We start from the raw sequence: 19,601 nt of genomic DNA on the forward strand, positions 1-19,601 counted from the left end.
AGTCCAGTGAATGGAGGTTGCCCAAGTGGAAGGCTGGTGGCCAGGAGATACATGGCTTTGAATAGAAGTGCCCCAGACTGAGGCAGAGCCGGGGGTTCTAGTCCCAGATCAGCTCTAAATAGCTGCATGACTTCAGGCCAGTCAAGTGGCCACACCTGGGAGCTGAGGGGCTGAACCAAATGCCCTCAGCTACTGTTTCTGGCTCTACCCTTCCAGGTCCGTGTCACAGAAGCCCTCTGCCCTCGATTTATCTGGACCACGGCCAGCCTGCAGGACCCAGAGATACCCATGAGGATCCCTAGGATAGAGCTCGAAGGCCTTAGCTGAAGGAGTGCTTTGACTGCTTTCTGCTCTGAGCATTGTTAGGCTCAAGTATGTGAATTTGTTGGACATCAGCCAGTCTTTAATTGACTGTGGGCTGTCAGCATCTGGTCATGACCCCAGGGTAGGGAGGTAGAGAGAGGTTGGATGTGGCTCAGAGGAGGCCAGGATGCTGGTAATGAGTGTGTGTGGAGCCCCACCTATCCTGGAGCCGAGGAGCAGTCTTTGAGGGCGATGCCCTGAGCTCTGAGACCCTACAGGGCTCTTGCCTCTGGACCCTGGCTGCCCTTACCAGTTGCTTGGAGGTTGCAGAGCTCATGTTGATGTTGCTGCAGCCAGCGTGACAAGGGGAGAGGTACTCGATTCCATTGTCGCCACAGACCGGGTGGAAGATAGAATCTGGGCACGAGCAGTCCCTGCGGCAGGCAGGAGGCTGCGGATGTACAGAACTTGATGTGCTGCCAGCAAAAGAGGAAACGGGGAGTCAAACAAAGCGAGACCAAAGAAGAACCCTCCACTCCAGCCCAGTGTGAGTTCCTGGCCTGGTGAGCGTGTCTGTGCATCTCTATTTATTTTGGGCCAGCGCCACCCTGGGATCTGAATTGTGCCTAGTGGAGCCAACAGTGAATTTGCCACTGTTTAGTGGTCACGGCATCGCTCCATGTCTTCTGCCACTCGGAGCCTAAACCTGCCAATTATGTGCTGGGAAGGCCTGGCTGGTGAATCCCCTATCACAGTAGGTGTCAAGACAACCAACCAACCAACCAGAAAGGGCAGCGGCAACGGGCAGGTCATAGACAGTATTAACCTTCCCTCTGCTTCAGCCTGAAAACAGTGGCTGGGACCACTGAGGCAACCCAGGCTTCAGTTTGCTGTCTGTCTCCTGGCTTACTGTAGACCTTGCCCAGGTTACTCCAACCCCTTGAGCTTCAACCAAATGGATGTCGCTCGTTGGTCTCAGGGTTCCCACTGTCCCCCCCATATCTGATATTCATGACCTTCTTCAGGGAGGGTTGGGAAAGGGGCTGACAGACCACTGTCCAGATATTTCACTAGTATAATGATATGAATGAGAGTTCGTCTCATGTGCCAGGCACCTGCCCGGGGCTTTACATGCACAGTCATCACAATGAGTCTACAGTGAATAACTCGCCTTTTGTGGATTAGAAAACCAAAGCTTAGATAAGGTAAGTAACTTTCTCCAACGAGTATGGAGCACTGGTTTAGAGTCCAGGCCTATCTGATGACAAAGCCATGTGCTAAACTCCCAGTGGACATAGCCAGAAGGCCCAAAGGCTTCTCAGCTTTTCTCAATCCACAGTCAGCCTACAGAAGTGCAGGACAGACCAGGGTAGGCTCCCCACCCCGAGCAACCCTCCCTTCCCCCAAACCCCTTCTCTCCTTCACCCACAAAGACAGAGGAGGTCATTTCAAAGCAAAAATAGAGAAAACACCAAGGCTGAAAGTACAGCGTCTCCAAGTGTTGCAACTGCATTAGGCACAGTCTAAAAGGAAAGCCTGTTGACAGGTGGCACCCAGGAAAAAATAATGAAAATGCCCCTTGCTTGGCATCCTCCCCCTCACAGGGCTCTGAAGCTCTTCCTGAACATAAAGCCAGTTAACACTGTGACCCTTTGCTGTCTGCACACCAACAGGCAGACTTTACCTGCCCTCCTCCTCACCTGCCCTAATTTTTCAAGTCTGCCATCACTCTCATTATTCTTCTCCAGATCTCCAGATCTTTTCAAGTCTCCTTTCATCTCTCTTCAGCAGCTCAATGAAACTATAATTCTAGCTAGCACAGAACTGATGCTAAACATAGCTTATTTCCTGGTTCCTGTGGCTCACAGCTCTACAAATTCATCCTGAAATCAAACAAATTAGTTTTTGGTGCTTCTTAAGAAAACAGAACTCTAACCCTGATTGCTGGAGGCCCAGTAGGAGTCTTTGATCTCGTCTCATAATGGAGCATACCATTCAAGACCTGATTTTCTAAGTTGCCACATGAGAGATCAGAACAAAAGTGGGCCGGTCGTGGTGGCTCACGCCTGTCATCTCAGCACTCTGGGAGGCCGAGGCAGGCAGACCACTTGAGGTCAGGAGTTCATGACCAGCCTGGCCAACATGGTGAAACCCCGCCTCAACTAAAAATACAAAAATTGGCCAGGTGTGGTGGTGCACACCTGTAATTCCAGCTACTCAGGAGGCTGAGACATGAGAATCGTTTGAACCTGGGAGAATCGCTTGAACCTGGGAGGTGGAGGTTGCAGTGAGCCAAGATTGCACAACTGCACTCTAGCCTGGGCAACAGAGCGAGATTCTATGTCCAAAAAAAAAAAAAAAAAAAAAAAAAAAGGTGTACAGCAGAGAAGACAGTTGAGGAAGCAGGAAGGAAGATGTATAACAGCCCTGGCCTTAGCAGAGGGCCTTATTCCCATTACCTAGGGGGGTAGACTTCAGCCACAGTCTGGGTGGAGCACCCCATGAAGAACAGAGGAACACAGAGGATCATGGAGATGGTGATGATGGTGGTGGCTACACGGGGAATGGTTTGCAGAGAGAAAACGAAGCGCTTCATGAGAATTCCTCCAAACAGCATCCCCAGGGCTGCAGCAGGGAGGTTCACAGCACCTGTAGGTGGAGAGAAGGAGGTGATCCGGGTGCATGGGCCTGGGACTGTGTGTAGGCTGCAAACACTGAGCTGGATCACCGAGAAGGAAGCATGGCTTCAGGAAGGAACATTTGGCATGTTAAATTATAATAGTAATAGCTGACATTAAGTGAGCATTTACTGTTTACCAGGCACATCTAGAGAAATATATGACAGGATTGCCTTGCCTAGACAAAGAATACAGAAGTGGGGTTCTTGCAGCTTAAGAGATGTGGGTTGTATATGCATTTATTAAGTACCTTTGATTCCTTAGGGCCTCTCTGCATCCTCACTGTGACCACATGGGGTTAGCAACATGAGAGTGATGACCCCTATGTACCAGTTAGAGATGGAAGGCCAGAGGCATAAAGTCAGAGCCAAGGACCATCCAGGGGGTGCAGGGGAGTCACCCTCAAAACTCATGCCCTGATCACCTTGCCAGCTCCATATGGTTAAACTCACCTGTGGGTTGGGCCCAGTGATTTCCTGGGGTACTTGGTGGGACCACATCTGTAGTTCTCAACACAGCTGGAAAAATACTAATGCTGGGCCCCACCTCCAGAGATTCTGGTTTCATTGACCTGGGGTAGGGCTGGGCATCTGTATTTTGTAAAGCTCTCCAGAGAAGCCTCTGGTGCAGCCTGGGTTGAAACTCACTGGACCACATGCTCTCTAACCAAAGCAAATACATTCAGGTCCCTGGGGAAAAAGAGAAAACCCAGGAGGCATTCTGTCTGACCTCAAATTCAACCTTCCCTCTTTCCTGTTTTGTCCCTGATGATGTCAGGGCCTTTGGGAAGCTGTCAGACTTCCAGCCCCTTGATAGAGAAGAAGGCGGCCCCCAGCCTCCACCCACTCCTGCCTGGAAGGATGGGAGTCAGTCAGAAATCTGCCAAGAATTTTCTAGATTGCCAACCAGGAAAACTGTCCTTAAAATTCTTTCTCTTGGGCAGTCCTCCGGCTCCTGCCTGTGTCCGGTCTGGCCTGCGCCCATCCCTGGATGGGTGGTTGGAGTGCCTGCTGCCCGGCCCTGCAGCACCCTCGGGCTCACCAATGAGGAAGTTGGCATAGGCCGCTGAGGTGCCATACTGCTTCTCCAGGAACTTGTTGAGGAAGGTGGAGAGGCCAGCAATGACAGAGGAGAAGGTGCACTGGGCCAGGACCACCAGCACGAAGAGCGGGTTCATCAGGAGCCTCAGAAAGATGCGGGGAAACCCTGTGAACAGACCACCGTCAAGGGCTGGCTTCCGTGGCAGCCAGCACAGGGCACCCCTGCCTGCCCCCTCCTTCTGGGCAACTATCTTTTCTTCCTTGGGGCAGAATCTGAGCACCAGGATGTCCTGTGACCAATCTAGGGACACACAGCCACATGCTCACAAGCTCACAGTGCCTAAAGAAACCGGGTGGCGGGCAGATAGAAATAGGACTAGCACTGGAAACAGTCTCCTCACATGCCTGCCACCTCCACACGAGGGGAAGAGGGAGAAGAACGTGGGGCCAGACTGCGGGGTGGGGGTTGGGGACTGACCCAGTTAAATTTGGGTCTCTTGGTACCTGCAAAGTAGTAGTCACCAGGATTCCTGGCAGAACCCCTGGGCTGCAGGCACACCTAGGGGATGGGCCAGTTACAGGCCATCTGTTCCTACTGCCTCTTACCACACACAACACCACAGGGGCTGGGGTCCCCCTGGCCGCTATCCCCTCGCCCGCACTCAGCCAGCCCACCCAGGGCTGTAGGGTCAGTTACGTTTAATGAAATCCAACAGGGAGCCTCTTGACTTGGCCTCCTCCAACTTCCTTGCTTCGTCTGCTGTGGCAGGAGCCCTCTGAAGATAGTAAAAGGGATGAGCGTTCATGGCCCAGGCTCACTGCAGCCATCCTTCCCTGGGGCCCTTGAGTTTCTGGAGGCTCAGGGCTGGGCAGAGGTGAGCTGCCCCAGGCGTGTGTGCATGGGAGGGCATCCAGAGAATGCTCTCTTGAAGTAAACAACACCTGCATTTCTGTGAGCCTGGTATTTTGGCCAACAATCAGAGCACATCTATGCCAATGCCTCCCACGATACCTGTGAGCATATTATTTCATATCTAACTTTCCCATGACTGATGCCAAAGGTGTCTACCTGGACCCCACCCCTCACCCCCATCTGTCATGGTTATACTTCTCCTCTATCCTCAGATTCCAGGGGATATTGGCTTCTGGCACACTCTGGTATAGAAGGCCATCTGTTTCCAGCCCCACCCTCCTTCCCCTTTCTATCTCCTCTCTGGGATTCTTGCTCCCTCCTGAGCCCAAAGGTGAGTGTTGCTCAAGGCTCTGTCCTAAACCTTTACCTACACTTTCTTGGTATACTACCCCAGGGAACCTTCCTTCCTTATCTGACCTTGTCAGCTCCAGCCTAAGGCTCTGCAGCTCTGAACTGCCTTTCAGATGCCTTTCAGGCCCCTGGGCTCTGACAGCGTTAGGATCCTGCTGGGAACTCATCATCGCCAGGAATAGGCTCTCCCATTCACTGAGAGCTTACTCACTGCTGGGCCCTGTGCCCAGTGTTCACGTGCTTTGTCTCATTCCTCACAACTCCTTCCCATATCGCTACTCTAATTGGCTGGAGCACTGTAAAGAAGAGGAAGCTTAGGAAAAAGGAAAGTTGGCGAAGATCACTCAGCTAGTTTATTGATTTTTAAATTCTTTTCTTTTCCCTTCTTTTTCTTTCTTTCCATCCTTCCCTCCACTTCTTTTTCTTTCTTTCTCTTTTTCTTTCTTTCTTCCTTTCTTCTTTCTTTCTCTCTTTCTCTCTCTCTCTCTTTCTTTCTTTCTTTCTTTCTTTCTTCCTTTCTTTCTTTTCTTTCAAGGCAGGGTCTCACTCTGTCACCTAGGCTGTTGTGCAGTGGTACAATCATAGCTCACTGCAGCTTTGAACTCCTGGGCTCAAGTGATCCTCCCATCTCAGTCTCCCAAGTAGGTGGGACTACATGCACTCAACACAATGCCCAGCTAAGTTTTTAAAATAATTTTTTTTTTGTAGAGATGGAGGTCTCACTGTGCTGCCCAGGCTGGTCTTGAATGCCTTCATTCCTTCCCTACCCACCAATCTCAACCTGGACTTAAGCAATTCTCCTGTCTTGGCCTCCCAAAGGGTGAGATTACATACCCAGCCAAGTCAGCTGGTCTATAAATAGCAGAGCTGCATTCAAACCCAGGTCTGCCTGACCCCAGCACCTGCATGATGTGCTGCCAACCTCTGAAATTCTTTCCCAAGACAAGCTGAGGTCCTCTCACCCCTGCCCCTCTTCCCACAGCTGGGCCTAGGTTTTATATACCTCATGGACAAACATTGAGCTCTATTTTGTGGCTTGGAGCCTAGGCATAAACTTTATCTCCTCCTTCTCATCCAAGCCAGCCCATTGCTGAGCCCTTCTGGGCATCCACCCTAGGAATGTCCATCTTTATCTTTGCCCTGTCCCAGTTCTCCAACAACCACTGCTGCATTCCCCATGTCTCACCCGGCCACTGCACTGGCCTCTTCAGATCTCTGGCCTCCATTCCTTCCCTACCCCCAACCTCAACCTAGCTGCCATATTGCCACCTGAGTATCCACCCGGTTACTGCAGTGCCCCATAACATCATGGAATTAGAACAAGCTTTAGACCCTTCAACTTAACGTCAAGCCCCTACCCAGACTTCTCTTCCTTGCTCTCCATTTTCATCCTTGCTCTCATTCTCATCCTTCCCTGATTCCTTTCCCCAGCAGGTATGACTGGAAGATGCTTGGAAGGTCTGCTCAAAATACACTCCAATCTCAGCCACCGTCATACTCTTCAATGCTAGGAATCCCTTCCTACTGAGTCCTTCAGGTTCAAACATTGATAGCCTTATTAAATGTAAAAGTTGACTGTACCAGGTCACAGACTGGGCTTTTATTGGCTCTTAATTCTTTAGCTCAATTTAGATAAACTCAGTGTTTCCCAACCGTTCCCTGGAGGTCTCCTGATCCTTGAGATGCTAACATGGTAGGGGAACGTGGAAGAGATACCAACTTTTGGAAATTCACCAGTACCCTCCTCTCTCAAAGCCTCTGAGAAGTCCTGCATCATGAAATTTGTTTAGATTTCACCCTGAATTTGCTTAACATGCTGCAGCTTTTTACCTCTATTTATGTTTTACCCCCACAGCCCTTTCTTACACTCCAATAGGTAGAGTCATGGGCTCTTGGAACCTTACCTTTGCTCCTCTGGGCATTGCTCGAGGGAAGAAGAAAAAGGGGAAAGAGGTGAGAACCAAGAGGGCTGAAGAAATGAGCAGGCCTAGCCACCAGGCTCCAATCCATCGGGGGTCACCCGGGATCAAGTTAACTGCAGCTGAAGAGAAACCAAAGGGCGCAAGTGTTTGTTGAATGCATGATCTCACCTTACTGGAAATAGAACCTCTGATCAAGGGGAGTTTTACTGATTTTCTTCCCGCAATGGAGAAGAGGCAAGCCGTGAGCTAGATTTTTGGTCAAACCAATGTTCTCTCTCCCAGCTACTGGTCTTCCCAGAGGACCAAGGCCACTGCACATGAAGCAGGGCATCAGAAAATCCCCAGGCAGGAGGGAGCAGTACCTTCAGCTCCTTATTCAGCTCCCAGCCCTTAGCAGGAGTAGTGAAAAAGGGAGCCGATTCTCACAAGTGCACACCATAGGGCAGAGCCTAGACCACATGCTTTCCATCTGTTTTCCACTGGGTTCTCCTAGCAAGTCTGTCCACCTCTCACCAGTCAAGAAACTGAGGATAGACGGGGTTAAGTCTCTTGCCTCAGGTTAAGGCTAGTATGTGCTATTTCATTGGTCAATTTCAAATCTGTCTTTCTGGTACCCAAACCTGCCCTCTTAACCATTAAACTCTACAGCCTAAACCTAAAGAAACAACCATCAGCTGTGTGGACTGCCTGGCTTCCAAAGGAGCTGCTTCCTCCTGGCAATTCTCCTGCACACGAGTAAAAGTCTGCCATTGTGTTTCTCTGTGTGAAGAAACTATCTAGGCATAAAATAAGGAGAAGGTGGCAGAACAGTTCAGTCATATCATGACAAGCATCCCTGGGCACTGCCCTGAGTGTACTGGGTGCTCAGCTGCTGGTCTCTTTGGGCAACCAAGAGCCAGGAACCAATTCAGGAAGTGCCAGCAAAAGGACAGAGATGGCTTGATTCCGAGGCATAAGACACACCCTGGCTTCCACTTTCATTTGAAGTACAGCCAAATGACACCATGCAGATGGCACTGCGGTCTGACAGTCCTGGGGACAGGAGTTGAGGCTCTAACAGCATGGTTACGACTAGCACCTGCCAGATCTCTGTGACCTGACCTGTGTGCAGGGCACTGGTGGGCCTGCTCTTCCTGGGGTCTGGTTCAGTCCTGCCTTTCAGCCACACCTTCAGCCAAGCTGGAGCTTCACATCCCACCCACAAGCTCCCCACACTCATCACCCTGCAGCACTTCCCTCTGTCATGGTGCTGACCTTCCCTGGCTTGTGAGAGACTGGGTATTGGGGGACACACTCACAAAGGCAGGAAGCCGTTGCTGGATTCATCCTGGGCTGGCTCCCTGAATGGTTAACTCAGAACTTATGCCAGTGTCTAGGGACTGTATCTTCTCATCCCTACCACTTGTTGAAGAATACAAACTCATACCTGTTGACTTCTTAATATACATCAGGCTTGTTCTGATCTTTACAACTTTATTTTACTACCATTAGCTCCATTTTACAGATGAGGAAACCGAGGCACAGAAAGACAAAGTTACTTGCCTAAGATCACTTGCCTAGTAAGAGGTGGAGCCAGGATGAGACCGAGGCAGTCCCATCCCAGTGCCCACATAGTCAAAAATCATGTTATACCCTCTGGATGTGAGTCATCATCCATGTGTATATTTTATATGGTGTTTCTTTTTTTCCTCAAAAGAGCTCTTATTAAATCTTTTTTTACAAAAAGAACGAGCAACATCTTAGAATCAAAGAACTGTAGAAATACTTTTGACGCTACCGCCGAGATGGGCAGCTGTGGTGGCAATACCTGAGGCCCTGCCCTAGGTCTGCAAACTTCTTAAGGGCAGAAAGTGAGTTTGCTTCAGCAGCTAGTTCCTCACAGGGGCCAGCATGCACCCCAAGAGAGGAGGCACACACTGTTTGCTCCTGGCTGTCCCAGGGACTGCAGGGATAAGTGAGCAAGTGAGGAGGTGGCAGAGTGCATCTGGAGCTGAAGCTTCATTCTCTGCCCTGATTGGATGAGGGGACTGGGGTGGGGGCTGCTTCACTGAGCTGGGGATGGGAATGGGTGTCCTCTGCACACACTCACCTGTGTTGACTCTGCCGTAGTCCACAAAGATCTGCAGCATGACGGAGCCCAGCAGGTACCCAAAAGCCGGTCCAAACACAGAGATGGCAAATAAGATGGCTAGAAATGGAAGTAAGGGGAAGGAGGCTGAGAGAAATGGAAAGAGTTTGGCAGCCCTGGGCTCCCAAGCTGAGGGGGAGTCTTGAGATGTCACTCCATCTGTCCCCAAGCCTGAGGCCCACACCTATGGCATCTCCTACCAACAAGGCCAAAACCACTCACGATCCCAAGACAGAGAGAACCAAGGCTATTTCCACCTTCAGCCAACTTCCAAAGAGATCTGCCTGCCAGGAAGGAAACGGGCTCAAAGTATTTAAAAATGCCAGGTGAGGGCCGGGCGCGGTGGCTCACGTCTGTAATCCTAGCACTTTGGGAGGCTGAGGCGGGTGGATCACGAGGTCAAGAAATCGAGACCATCCTGGTCAACATGGTGAAACCCCGTCTCTACTAAAAATACAAAAAATTAGCTGGGCATGGTGGCGCGTGCCTGTAATCCCAGCTACTCAGGAGACTGAGGCAGGAGAATTGCCTGAACCCAGGAGGCGGAGGTTGCGGTGAGCCGAGATCGCGCCATTGCGCTCCAGCCTGGGTAACAAGAGTGAAACTCCGTCTCAAAAAAAAAAAAAAAAAAAAAAAAAAAATGCCAGGTGATGCTCCCTGTGGGTACGATGCTGGGAGCCCTGGGAGGAGCTTGTGGTGCCACAGAGCCTGTGAGTGTGGTCTGTCTGGTCTGGAGTGTAGGCCCTGAGGATGTTCAGGGTTTGTTTTGTTTTGTTTTGCTTTTGTTTCTTACACGGAGTTTTGCTCTTGTTGCCCAGGCTGGAGTACAATGACACAATCTTGGCTCACCACAACCTCTGCCTCCTGAGTTCAGGTGATTCTCCTGCCCCAGCCTCCCGAGTAGCTGGGACCATAGGTATGCACCACCACACTCGGCTAATTTTGTATTTTTAGTAGAGACAGCGTTTCTCCGTGTTGGTCAGACTGGTCTCAAACTCCCAACCTCAGGTGACCCACCCACCTTGGCCTCCTAAAGTGCTGGGATTACAGGTATGAGCCACTGCACCTGGCCCAAAGTGGCTTGTTCTAAGGGAAGGATTTGGACATTCACATGGTCATCTGCTCTCTGCTTTGCATGGGCTTCTTTGAGACCAACCTGCCCCTAAGTGGATGTTTCAGTGAAGACATGTGTGTCCTAGCCTGTGCCTGGAGGACCAGACAGCAACAGTGGCTGCTGTTGGTTTAGGGTCTGTCCAGTGCCCAACACCAGCTAAGTGGTTACATATGCCATCTCATGTACCCCACAGCCATCTAGTGCACAGATAATATCAGCCTCATCCTAGAGGTGAGAAACTGGAGCCCTGGGGTTCTGCCACTTACCTCGGATCACACAGCTGACAATGGAGCTGACATTTGAACCAAGTCTGTCTGATCCCAGGCCTCTGAACTCATTTGCTGGGTTGTTAGCAAAGAGGGTCAGACCTCAGTTTAGTCCCCCAGGGCCTCAGCAAGTGCTACATCAGGACCTCACCCCTCCCCACAGCCCTCTTCAAGCTGGCGACTCACAGATGTACAGGGGCGAGTTGCTGGGCTCTGAGAAGTCGTCCACATAGGAGATCCCAAATGGCTGAATAGGCACTGTCCCGATGCCAGCCAGCAGCTGGGCAACCACCATCAGGCCCCACATGCTGCTGGTCTCCTTCTGGGGGTTCTGGGTGGTGCTGTGGCACTTACTGGGAGGCAGGTCCTGCCAATGCTTCTGGCAGAGCTCGGCCTGCAAGCGGCTGTTGTTTCCTGCAACGAGAGTGCTTGCTGGTCTCCACCACCCAGACCTCGTGGTTCCACCACCGGCCTCCAAACCCGGCCTTTCTCCCAGGCCCTTTGGGGAAGGACCAACACTGGCCAGAGGCTGTGCTAGCAAATAGGATATGGTCCCTGAGGACCACGTCCTTCTGTATGGCCAGCAGGAGGGACTCTAGAAACAAAGGTGAGAGTGGTGGAGTTTGGACTCCCCAGCCCCAGGAGCTGCTGTTCTCAGGTAGAGAGAAGTCTTTGTCTCAGGAGTGTCCATGCCTTCTTCTCCATGGGCACTGGTGGGGAGCTGAGCACAGAGAGGTCAGTACCTTCATCCACGGAGGAAAGGGGCACCCAGCTGGAAAAGGGGGATCCCAGGTCAATGCCCAGGCCCGTTGGCCTCCAGCACCCTGTGTTCACCCTGGGGTGCTGGGTCCCTAGGGTTCTCTTCAGCAGGACAGAGGTCATTCTGTTCTACCGGGATGGTGTCACCTATAGCCTGGGATGCATCCCTGGTTGTGACTCCCAGAGCCGTCACTTCTTAGCCCAGCATCAAGTCACACTGGAAGACCTACTGCCAAAGACATTTAAACCCTTATCATTCCTGGGAGGCTCCAGAACTTCTGATGCTGGGGGGAGCTTTAAGACTTTCTAGTTCAACCTCTCATATTACAAATTGGGGAGCTGAGGCTGCTTCTGGAGGCCCTTCAGTGAGGGTCCCAGACACCCTGGGTGAGGCCTGTGGGCACTGCGGTTCCTGTGGCTATGGCCTTGCCAGCTGGGCCGCCGCTTTCATGCCTCTGTTTTTAATTTGGTCCACGCTAAGCAATCAGCATTGTCAGCTCTCCAAGGCCTTGGGGGTTCTTGAGGGCCCCTTTCTGTGAGATCCCTTTTTCCTGTCTCATTCAGGCCAGTGGAAACTGCTGATATCACTGATCTCACTCACTCAACACTAAGGGGATTCAGTTTAATTCTCACTTGTGCTGTCCTGAGCTAGGTGAGTTTAAGTCCCACAGAGAGGAAAACAGAGTGGCGTAGACTAGCCCTGCTCCCCACACTGGACTCTGCCCGGTACTGTTGGGCTCAGGGCTACCCTGGATGGTGGGGCTGGGGGGTGGGGCTGGGGAGAGGAGCCTGTGCTTTTCACTGCCCTTTCCCCTCTCCCCAGATGCACACGCCTCGTCCATCCTGGCCCCACTGTGGTCTGCCCTCTACAGAGGTGCCTATGCAGGACACATTTGAAAGTTGCTGTCAAGGGAGCTCCCCCATCAGTCAGGGAAGCCTGTCCCAGGAAAAGCAAAGGAAGCCAAGGCGTCTGTTTGGTCAGGGTCATCTAGACCTTCACTGTTGTGTTCGTGGAAGGAAGCATCCAGGCAAGCAGCCAGGGACTGTGGTCAGGGTCCCTCTGTTCCTCCCTCTCCTCACTCCATGTTCATTATCCGGAATTCAATGCAGAATTCAAATAGAGTGCTCTGACCACATGGTGACATAATATGCAACCTTACAGAATTAGGGTGAAAATATAGCCTTATTTTCTTGGAAAGACAGCTGTAACAGCTTGTTAGAATCAAAAAATAGCAACTAGTAGTTTGGAGAAGAGTATGTTCCCTGATTTATAAAACGTTTGTGGACTACTTGAGTATGCAGAGAAAACCTCTGGAAGATGCTGGCTCTCTCTGGGTGATGAGATTGTGCTGATCTTTTTTTATTTGCCTCATTTATTTTGTAATTTGTCTGAAATGAACACATGGTACTTTTGAAATAAAGCAATAAAGTTTTTAAATTAAAAGTTTTTGTAAATAAATATATCCAAAGCTTAACAACATCTCTCCCATTTCTTCTTTGTCCCATTCTCATTGCCTTTCTTTCTGCTCTAGGCTGTAGGCCTGCAACAGTGGAGCCGAGTCTCTGCCCACCCCCATCAACCACAACCCACCATCACCTCTCCCCTATGGAGTGCTGGGCCTCTCTCTGATTTACAGGCTCTACTGTAGAGATCCAAGTCTTTGCACCAGGAATGTCAAACCCCCATTTACTGACTGGGCCAGACTCTGTGCCAAGGTTGTGTTGTCTGTGGTCTCCTGCTCACAGGGGTTATTGAGAGCAGGAGACTACATAAGACCATACCTCACCGGTTGGTTTGGGGGTAGAGCTGGGATTTGAACCTGCGTGTGTCTGACTCAAAGTCCAAACTGAAGTCAAATATGATGGCAGCTTGAAAAGACAGGACATTTTTCAGGGATGGAAGAACATGGTATGGGGAGATTTCCCCTGTCCCTAGCCACATTCAGACATATGAGCTTTCTGCCCTCTCTAGGTGGCTGGGACCATACGCCTTCTTCCTCCCAGGAAGGGGCCTGGCTACCTGGATATGTGCTAAAATCTGGGACAATAAGATGAAATAAACATGGCACAGGGAGTTAAGAAATTGACTTTATCCCTAGGTAAGATAAAAATTGGTTTTATCCCTATGTATTCTTGAGCAAGTTTCTAAGTTTCTCTGAGCCTTAAGTTTCCCTTGGCATAGAGACCGTAAGAGGCCCAAGCTTGAGAAGCCAGACGCTGCCAGTCCCACAGCAGGTCTAGTGGCTGTGTCTGCCGTCTTGAAAGAAGGCTGGTGCAGCTCAGTGATGCTGCAAGGGTCCTGGCAGCACAGAATTGTAAAATGCTCCTGCTGAAAGACCACAGGGGCTATCAGGCCCCCCTCCCACTCAGGAATCCTCATATCAAACGGACCATTTCCAACACCCAGAAATGGGTGTGGAGCTGGCCAACTCCTGCAGATCCCGGGGTGAGGTCAGGGTGGCTCTGAGCAGGCAAGGCCAACAGAAGCTGGAAGGGCTGGACAGGGAGCCTGGGACCCAGATTTCCATGACCTGAATTCGTGGCTCCCTATGTTGGTGATTTTGACTTTGAAAGGTCTCAGAGGATTCCAGGGAAGGACCAAGCACAGTAGAGGGTGAGAGGCTGCTGGTGGATCTGGTGGGCAGAGTGTTGGGCTCACTGATCTCTCCCCCAGTACAGCAACCAGGCAGGACACTCAGGGCTGCTGTCCCAAGTGGATAAGGGTTTTCTTGCATGGGCTATGCTGGTCTTTGGAGTGAGTGACGGACAGGTGACAGGGCCCCATGCTCTTCTCAAGACCAAATAGGAATGTGGGAAAAGAGAGCTAAGCCAGCTGCTCAGCTTGAGAAGTGTTCAAGCATTTATACAAACCCTCCTGACCTGGCACAGCCAACTGACTCAACATAGCTGTGCAGTCACTCAAAGAAATCAACATGCACACTTCTCTGCTAACTTCTCTGTGCCAACTTTGACCAAACATGTATTTGCATCCATAAATAAAAGGGCTGCTGCCACATTCCAAGCGGGTATTTCTTTCTGAAGATTCAAGAAAATCTTGGGTATATAGTGGATGAAGAATGAACAAAGTCTAAGTTCCCTAAAACCTCAGGTTGCTGTCATTCACAAGTGTGCCTGGCTGAACCATTCTCCTCAGTATGACAGTGGCTCTCTGTGACATGTTGTCTCATAGGCTGCAGGGTGGCAGGGCCAAGTCTAAGTTATATGGGAGCACAGTTTAAAGCAAATCACAATACTTGGAAAATGATGCAAAGAATCAGCCTCTGAAGGACCCTGCCTACATCTGAGTGGCTGTCCCCTCAGCTGCAATATGGGTGATGCCTGCTTCACAGGGAAAAAGGAGAACTTGGAGTCCTGAAAAGGACCTGGACCCAGTTTCATTCATTCTTCAGTCACTCAGTTATTTGGTTGATAGTGACTGTGGGTGGGCACTCTGCTTGGGTGGGAGATGTGGGCATGACTGAGAGGCACAGGCACTGCCTGAACAAACCCTTCGGTCCACTGTGGTACCCAGAGCATCAAAAAGGCAACCATAATATTGCTTTATCAAGTCAAAACTACAATGAGATATCATTTCATACCCATCAGGATGGCTATTATCAAAAAAACAAAATGAGTGTTGGCAAGGGTGTGGAGAAATTAGAATCCTGTGCATAGCTAGTGAGAATGTAAAATGGTGCAGCCAGTGTAGGAAGCAGAAGGGTGGTTCCTCGAAGACTTAAAAATAGAATCATCAACACCGGGTGTGGCAACTCCTGCCTGTAATCCCAGTACTTTGCGAGGCCAAGGTGGGCAAATAACTTAAGCCCGGGAGCTCAAGACCAGCCTGGGTAACATGGCAAAACCCTGTCTCTACTAAAAATATAAAAAATTAGCTGGGCATGGTGATGTGTGCCTATAGTCCCAGCTACTTGGGAGGCTGAGGTGAAAGACTGGCTTGAACTCAGGAGGCAGAGGCTGCAGTGAGCCGAGATCGCACCGCTGCCGGGGTGACAGTGAGACCTTGTCACAGAAAAATAAATAAATAAAAATAGAATCATCAAGTGATCTGGAAATTCCACTTTTGAGTATATATCCCCCAAAATTGAAAGCAAGGACTTCAAGAGTTATTGGTACCCCCATATTCAGAGCACTATATTCCTAATGGCCAAAGGTAGAAACAGCCCAAATACTCATCAACAGATGAATGGGTAAACAAAAGGTGGTATATGCAATGGAATATTATACAGCTGTAAAAAGGAAGAGAATCCTGACACGTGCTATAGCACAGATGAGCCTTCAGTACATTATGCTAAGTAAAATACGCCAGACACAGAAAAACAAATGCTGTGTGATCTCACTGAGATGAGGGATCTAAGAAGTCAAATCTGTAGAAACAGAAAGTAGAATGCTGCTTGCCAGGGACTGGGGGAGAAGGGAATGAAGAATTAATGTTTAACAGATACAGAATTTCAGTTTGAGAAGAGGAAAAAGTTCTAGGGGTGGGTGATGATGATGGTTGTACAACATTGTGAATGTACTTAATGCCGCTGAACTACACACTTAAAAGTGGTTAAACAGTAAACTATGTTATATATATTTTGCCACAATTTAAAAATATTGCCCAGCACTCTTCACAATAGCAAAGACTTGGAACCAACCCAAATGCCCATCAATGTTAGACTAGATAAAGAAAATGTGGCACATATATACCATGGAATACTACAGCCATAAAAAAGGATGAGTTCATGTCCTTTGCAGAGACATGGATGAAGCTGGAAACCATCATTCTCAACAAACTAACACAAGAACAAAAAACCAAACACTGCATGTTCTCACTCATAAGTGGGAGTTGAACAATGAGAACACATGGACACAGGGAGGGGAACATCACACACTGGGGCCTGTTGAGGGATAGGAGGCTAGGGGAGGGACAGTAGTAGGAGAAATATCTAATGTAGATGATGGGGTGGTGGATGCAGCAAACCACCAAGGCATGTGTATAACTAGGTAACAAACCTGCACATTCTGCACATGTACCCCAGAACTTAAAGTATAATTTAAAATATATATATTGCCCAGGACATGTTAAGCTGGGACAGGGTGCCAGGGAGCATATGAGAGAAGCAGCAGATCCAGTGACATAGGAGAGGATATTCTGGGAAAGGTTTCCGGAGCCAGTGGCCTCTGCACTGATAGATAGAAGATAAGGGTGGGGAGCGGGGAGGTGAGGAGGAGAGAAACAGCATGTGGAGGGGCTCAGAGGTGGGGGTGGTACATTCAGTGAGCTGGTGCCCAAATACAAGCCCTCCAGCATGAAGCCTGGCTGTCCTCGGAGGGCTCATGCATGATGAGAAGGGGCCTGGATTGTATCCTAAGGAAAATCCCAGAAGAGTGAAGATCATGAGGGGCTGTGCAATGAACACACTAGAGGGCTTCGGAGCAATGTGCAAGGCCCTGTCAACTGAGACAGCTAAGGCGGGGAGTTGACTCTACGAAGCAGCAGCTCGTGCATAGTATGAGGGGCAGGACTTGGGGGCTGGTGAATGCATAGCCCAGAGGGTATGTGCTCAGACACACAACGCCAGGCTGTAGGAGAGCAGGGGCATGACATGAGAACCATCACTGGGGAAATAAAGGGCCAGAGAATGTGTGGGTTTTTTGAATAGTAGTTCTTGATTCTACTGATTCTCATGAATTTACTTAATACATATTTATTTGAACACTGTTGCTGACTTGACTAGCAAAATCATTTTTTGCAAAACATTTAATGGTCATCAAAGATGGTAAAAGCATTGAATGACTTATTAAGTCTTCGTAGGGCATGTTGCCTGCTGTACCAAGGCCACAAAAATCCTCATGAAGTTTCATCTCATGCAGTGTTCAGGAGGTGAAACTTTGGGGATTGTTTAACTGTTACCACTAACTTTAAAAATATCAGATTACATGGCAGAAACTGGCTTTATTAAAATATGTATTTAAAAATATCAATGGGCCCCCAACTACATCCAAGTCTACTGAGTTCCTCTTGACCTATTCTACATTCCAAACTGATTCAAGATCTTCCAAAGAACTCTCTTCCTTACGCCAACTCTGAATGGGGCCCAAACCCATCCCACATCCCAGACCAAGTTCTGATACATGTGAAAAGGGCATAGCAGTTAAATGCAACCCCTAAGGTCAGTGCTCTCCGAGAAGCAGCAGCCCACTAATAGAACTGGCCTTATGCGGGAACAGGTGTTAATGTCAGAGACAGATGTAGTGTGGGCTTCCCAGACGATCAAGCCTGAGATAGCTTTGGCAGTGGGTGGCCCTGGCTAGCTCACTCTGGTTGGAATAGAGTTTTCTAGAATTTATTTTATTTTTTCTTTTTCGAGATGGAGTTTCCCTCTTGTCACCAAGGTTGGCGTGCAATGGTGCAATCTCAGCTCACTGCAACCTCTGCCTCCCGGGTTCAAGTGATTCTCCTGCCTCAGCCTCCCGAGTAGCTGGGACTACAGGCATCCACTGCTGCCACGCCCAGCTAATTTTAGTATTTTTAGTAGAGGCGGGGTTTCACCATGTTGGCCAGGATGGTCTCGAACTCCTGACATCAGGCGATCCACCTGCCTCAGCCTCCCAAAGTGCTGGGATTACAGGCATGAGCCACCATGCTCAGCCGAGTCTTCTAGAATTTAGAACATTAAGCTCTTCCCTTATAAAAATAAGAAGACACAAATTAAAGAAAAAAGAAAAAAACTAAGAAGACAGGGATAGGAGTTCAGGAGGCAGGAAGAAGGGGAAGAAAAGGCCTTGTATGAGGACCATCCCCCTGGGCTGCCTGACACTGATAGTGGACAGCCCCTGGCAGACAGGATGGGGGAGTTGGCTCTCTTTGCATCACTCCACCCCTCTCCTCCCTGGAGCAAAAGCTCCAGCCTTTTTCAGGAACTCAGGTGCATGTTAGGAAAGCAGCAGCAATTTCTCACTGCTTCACAGACACTCTAGCAAAGGCTGGAGCGAGGCTACTCCATTTAACTTATGTAAGCATAGCAGGTTAGAGATTGCTAACTCTGACCTTTCCACCATGTCAAATACTGTGGTAAGGTCAGGAACATGCCTGCCTTTTCCTTTTCCATAGCCTCCACTGCCTGCCTGCCCAGCCACGGCCACCTGCCCCTATCTTGGAGGGGTCTGGAGTAGGGAAGGGAGTCTATTCATTAGCCGAATGTCAGCCTGTTTCTCATCTTCCCCCAGGCAGCCTTTTGGAAGGCTCAAGTTCATCAGAGCACATTCTTTTTCCCTTAGGACAGCAGAGGCCTGGCTTTGCCAGTCTAGTTTTCACAGGGCTGTGAAATGCTAACTAGAAACAGGCCGGACCTCACCCCTCGTCCAGCTCCCCCAGCCCCACCCCACCAGCACGTGAGTCAACCCTCTGACTCACCCCACCATTTAAATATGCAGAATTTCAGTTCTAAATTCTAGACCCTCAGCAGTTTTAGAAATGTAGGAGTCTCTGTCAGGAAGGTCTACTTCCCTAGAAAGGGACCCCCAGAGATGGGGCAGGCCAATGTCTAGCCATTCCAATGTTCAAGGCCACATGTTTCGCCCTTTGGGATGGCCAGGCTGAGGCCAGCCTTCCAGCTGTCAAGGGAATAGTAAGAGGGTTTTGCACCAAGGTCTAGAGATGGGGCAGGGAGAGGACCCTAAAAGGATCAAGCAACACAAGAAGGCCATGGCAAGTGGGGCTTTCCTTTGACTAGTCATTCTCATCATTGGTAAAGCAGAGAGGAGACTTCTGCCAGGAAAGAAGAGGGCTCCTTCAAGTCATAGCTCTAAAGAGCCACCTAGTTCCTCCCTGCTCAGGAGACATGGCTGTCATCTGGGAGTGTGTGGGTGAGTAGGGTCAAATGGGAAAGAGGTTAGCAAGCCCCAAACTTCAGAAGCAATCCGTAAGAGAACAACAGAGTAAGGCAGGGGTGTTTCCAGAGAGTTATCTGGAAGCATGGCCAAGGTGCCAAGCCCTTAAGCTATCAGCACCACTCCTGGAACCTCAGTCAGAATGTTCCATTCTGAAGGACTTACTTCCTCATCCTCCTAAATTCAGCTACTCTACAGTTCCTCCTGAAATTTTGGCAACACCCACCGGCA

General features: G+C 49.8%; 1 protein-coding gene across 1 annotated transcript in view; it reads right to left on the reverse strand.

Moving 5' to 3' along the window:
- The window catches only part of SLCO2A1 (solute carrier organic anion transporter family member 2A1), an 89,680-nt gene that overhangs the window by 12,499 nt on the left and 57,580 nt on the right, over positions 1-19,601 (reverse strand). The window contains exons 4-10 of the mRNA XM_012451193.2: positions 10,902-11,129; positions 9,297-9,395; positions 7,190-7,326; positions 4,719-4,797; positions 4,023-4,187; positions 2,763-2,952; positions 614-779 (exon numbers count right to left, since the gene is read on the reverse strand). Coding sequence (XP_012306616.1) covers positions 614-779; positions 2,763-2,952; positions 4,023-4,187; positions 4,719-4,797; positions 7,190-7,326; positions 9,297-9,395; positions 10,902-11,129 — 1,064 coding nt within the window. The remainder of the gene's footprint in view (positions 1-613; positions 780-2,762; positions 2,953-4,022; positions 4,188-4,718; positions 4,798-7,189; positions 7,327-9,296; positions 9,396-10,901; positions 11,130-19,601) is intronic.

Source organism: Aotus nancymaae, unplaced genomic scaffold, assembly GCF_030222135.1.
Source record: "Aotus nancymaae isolate 86718 unplaced genomic scaffold, 86718_ANA_hifiasm-v0.15.2.pri h1tg000019l, whole genome shotgun sequence".
Lineage (NCBI taxonomy): Eukaryota > Metazoa > Chordata > Mammalia > Primates > Aotidae > Aotus > Aotus nancymaae.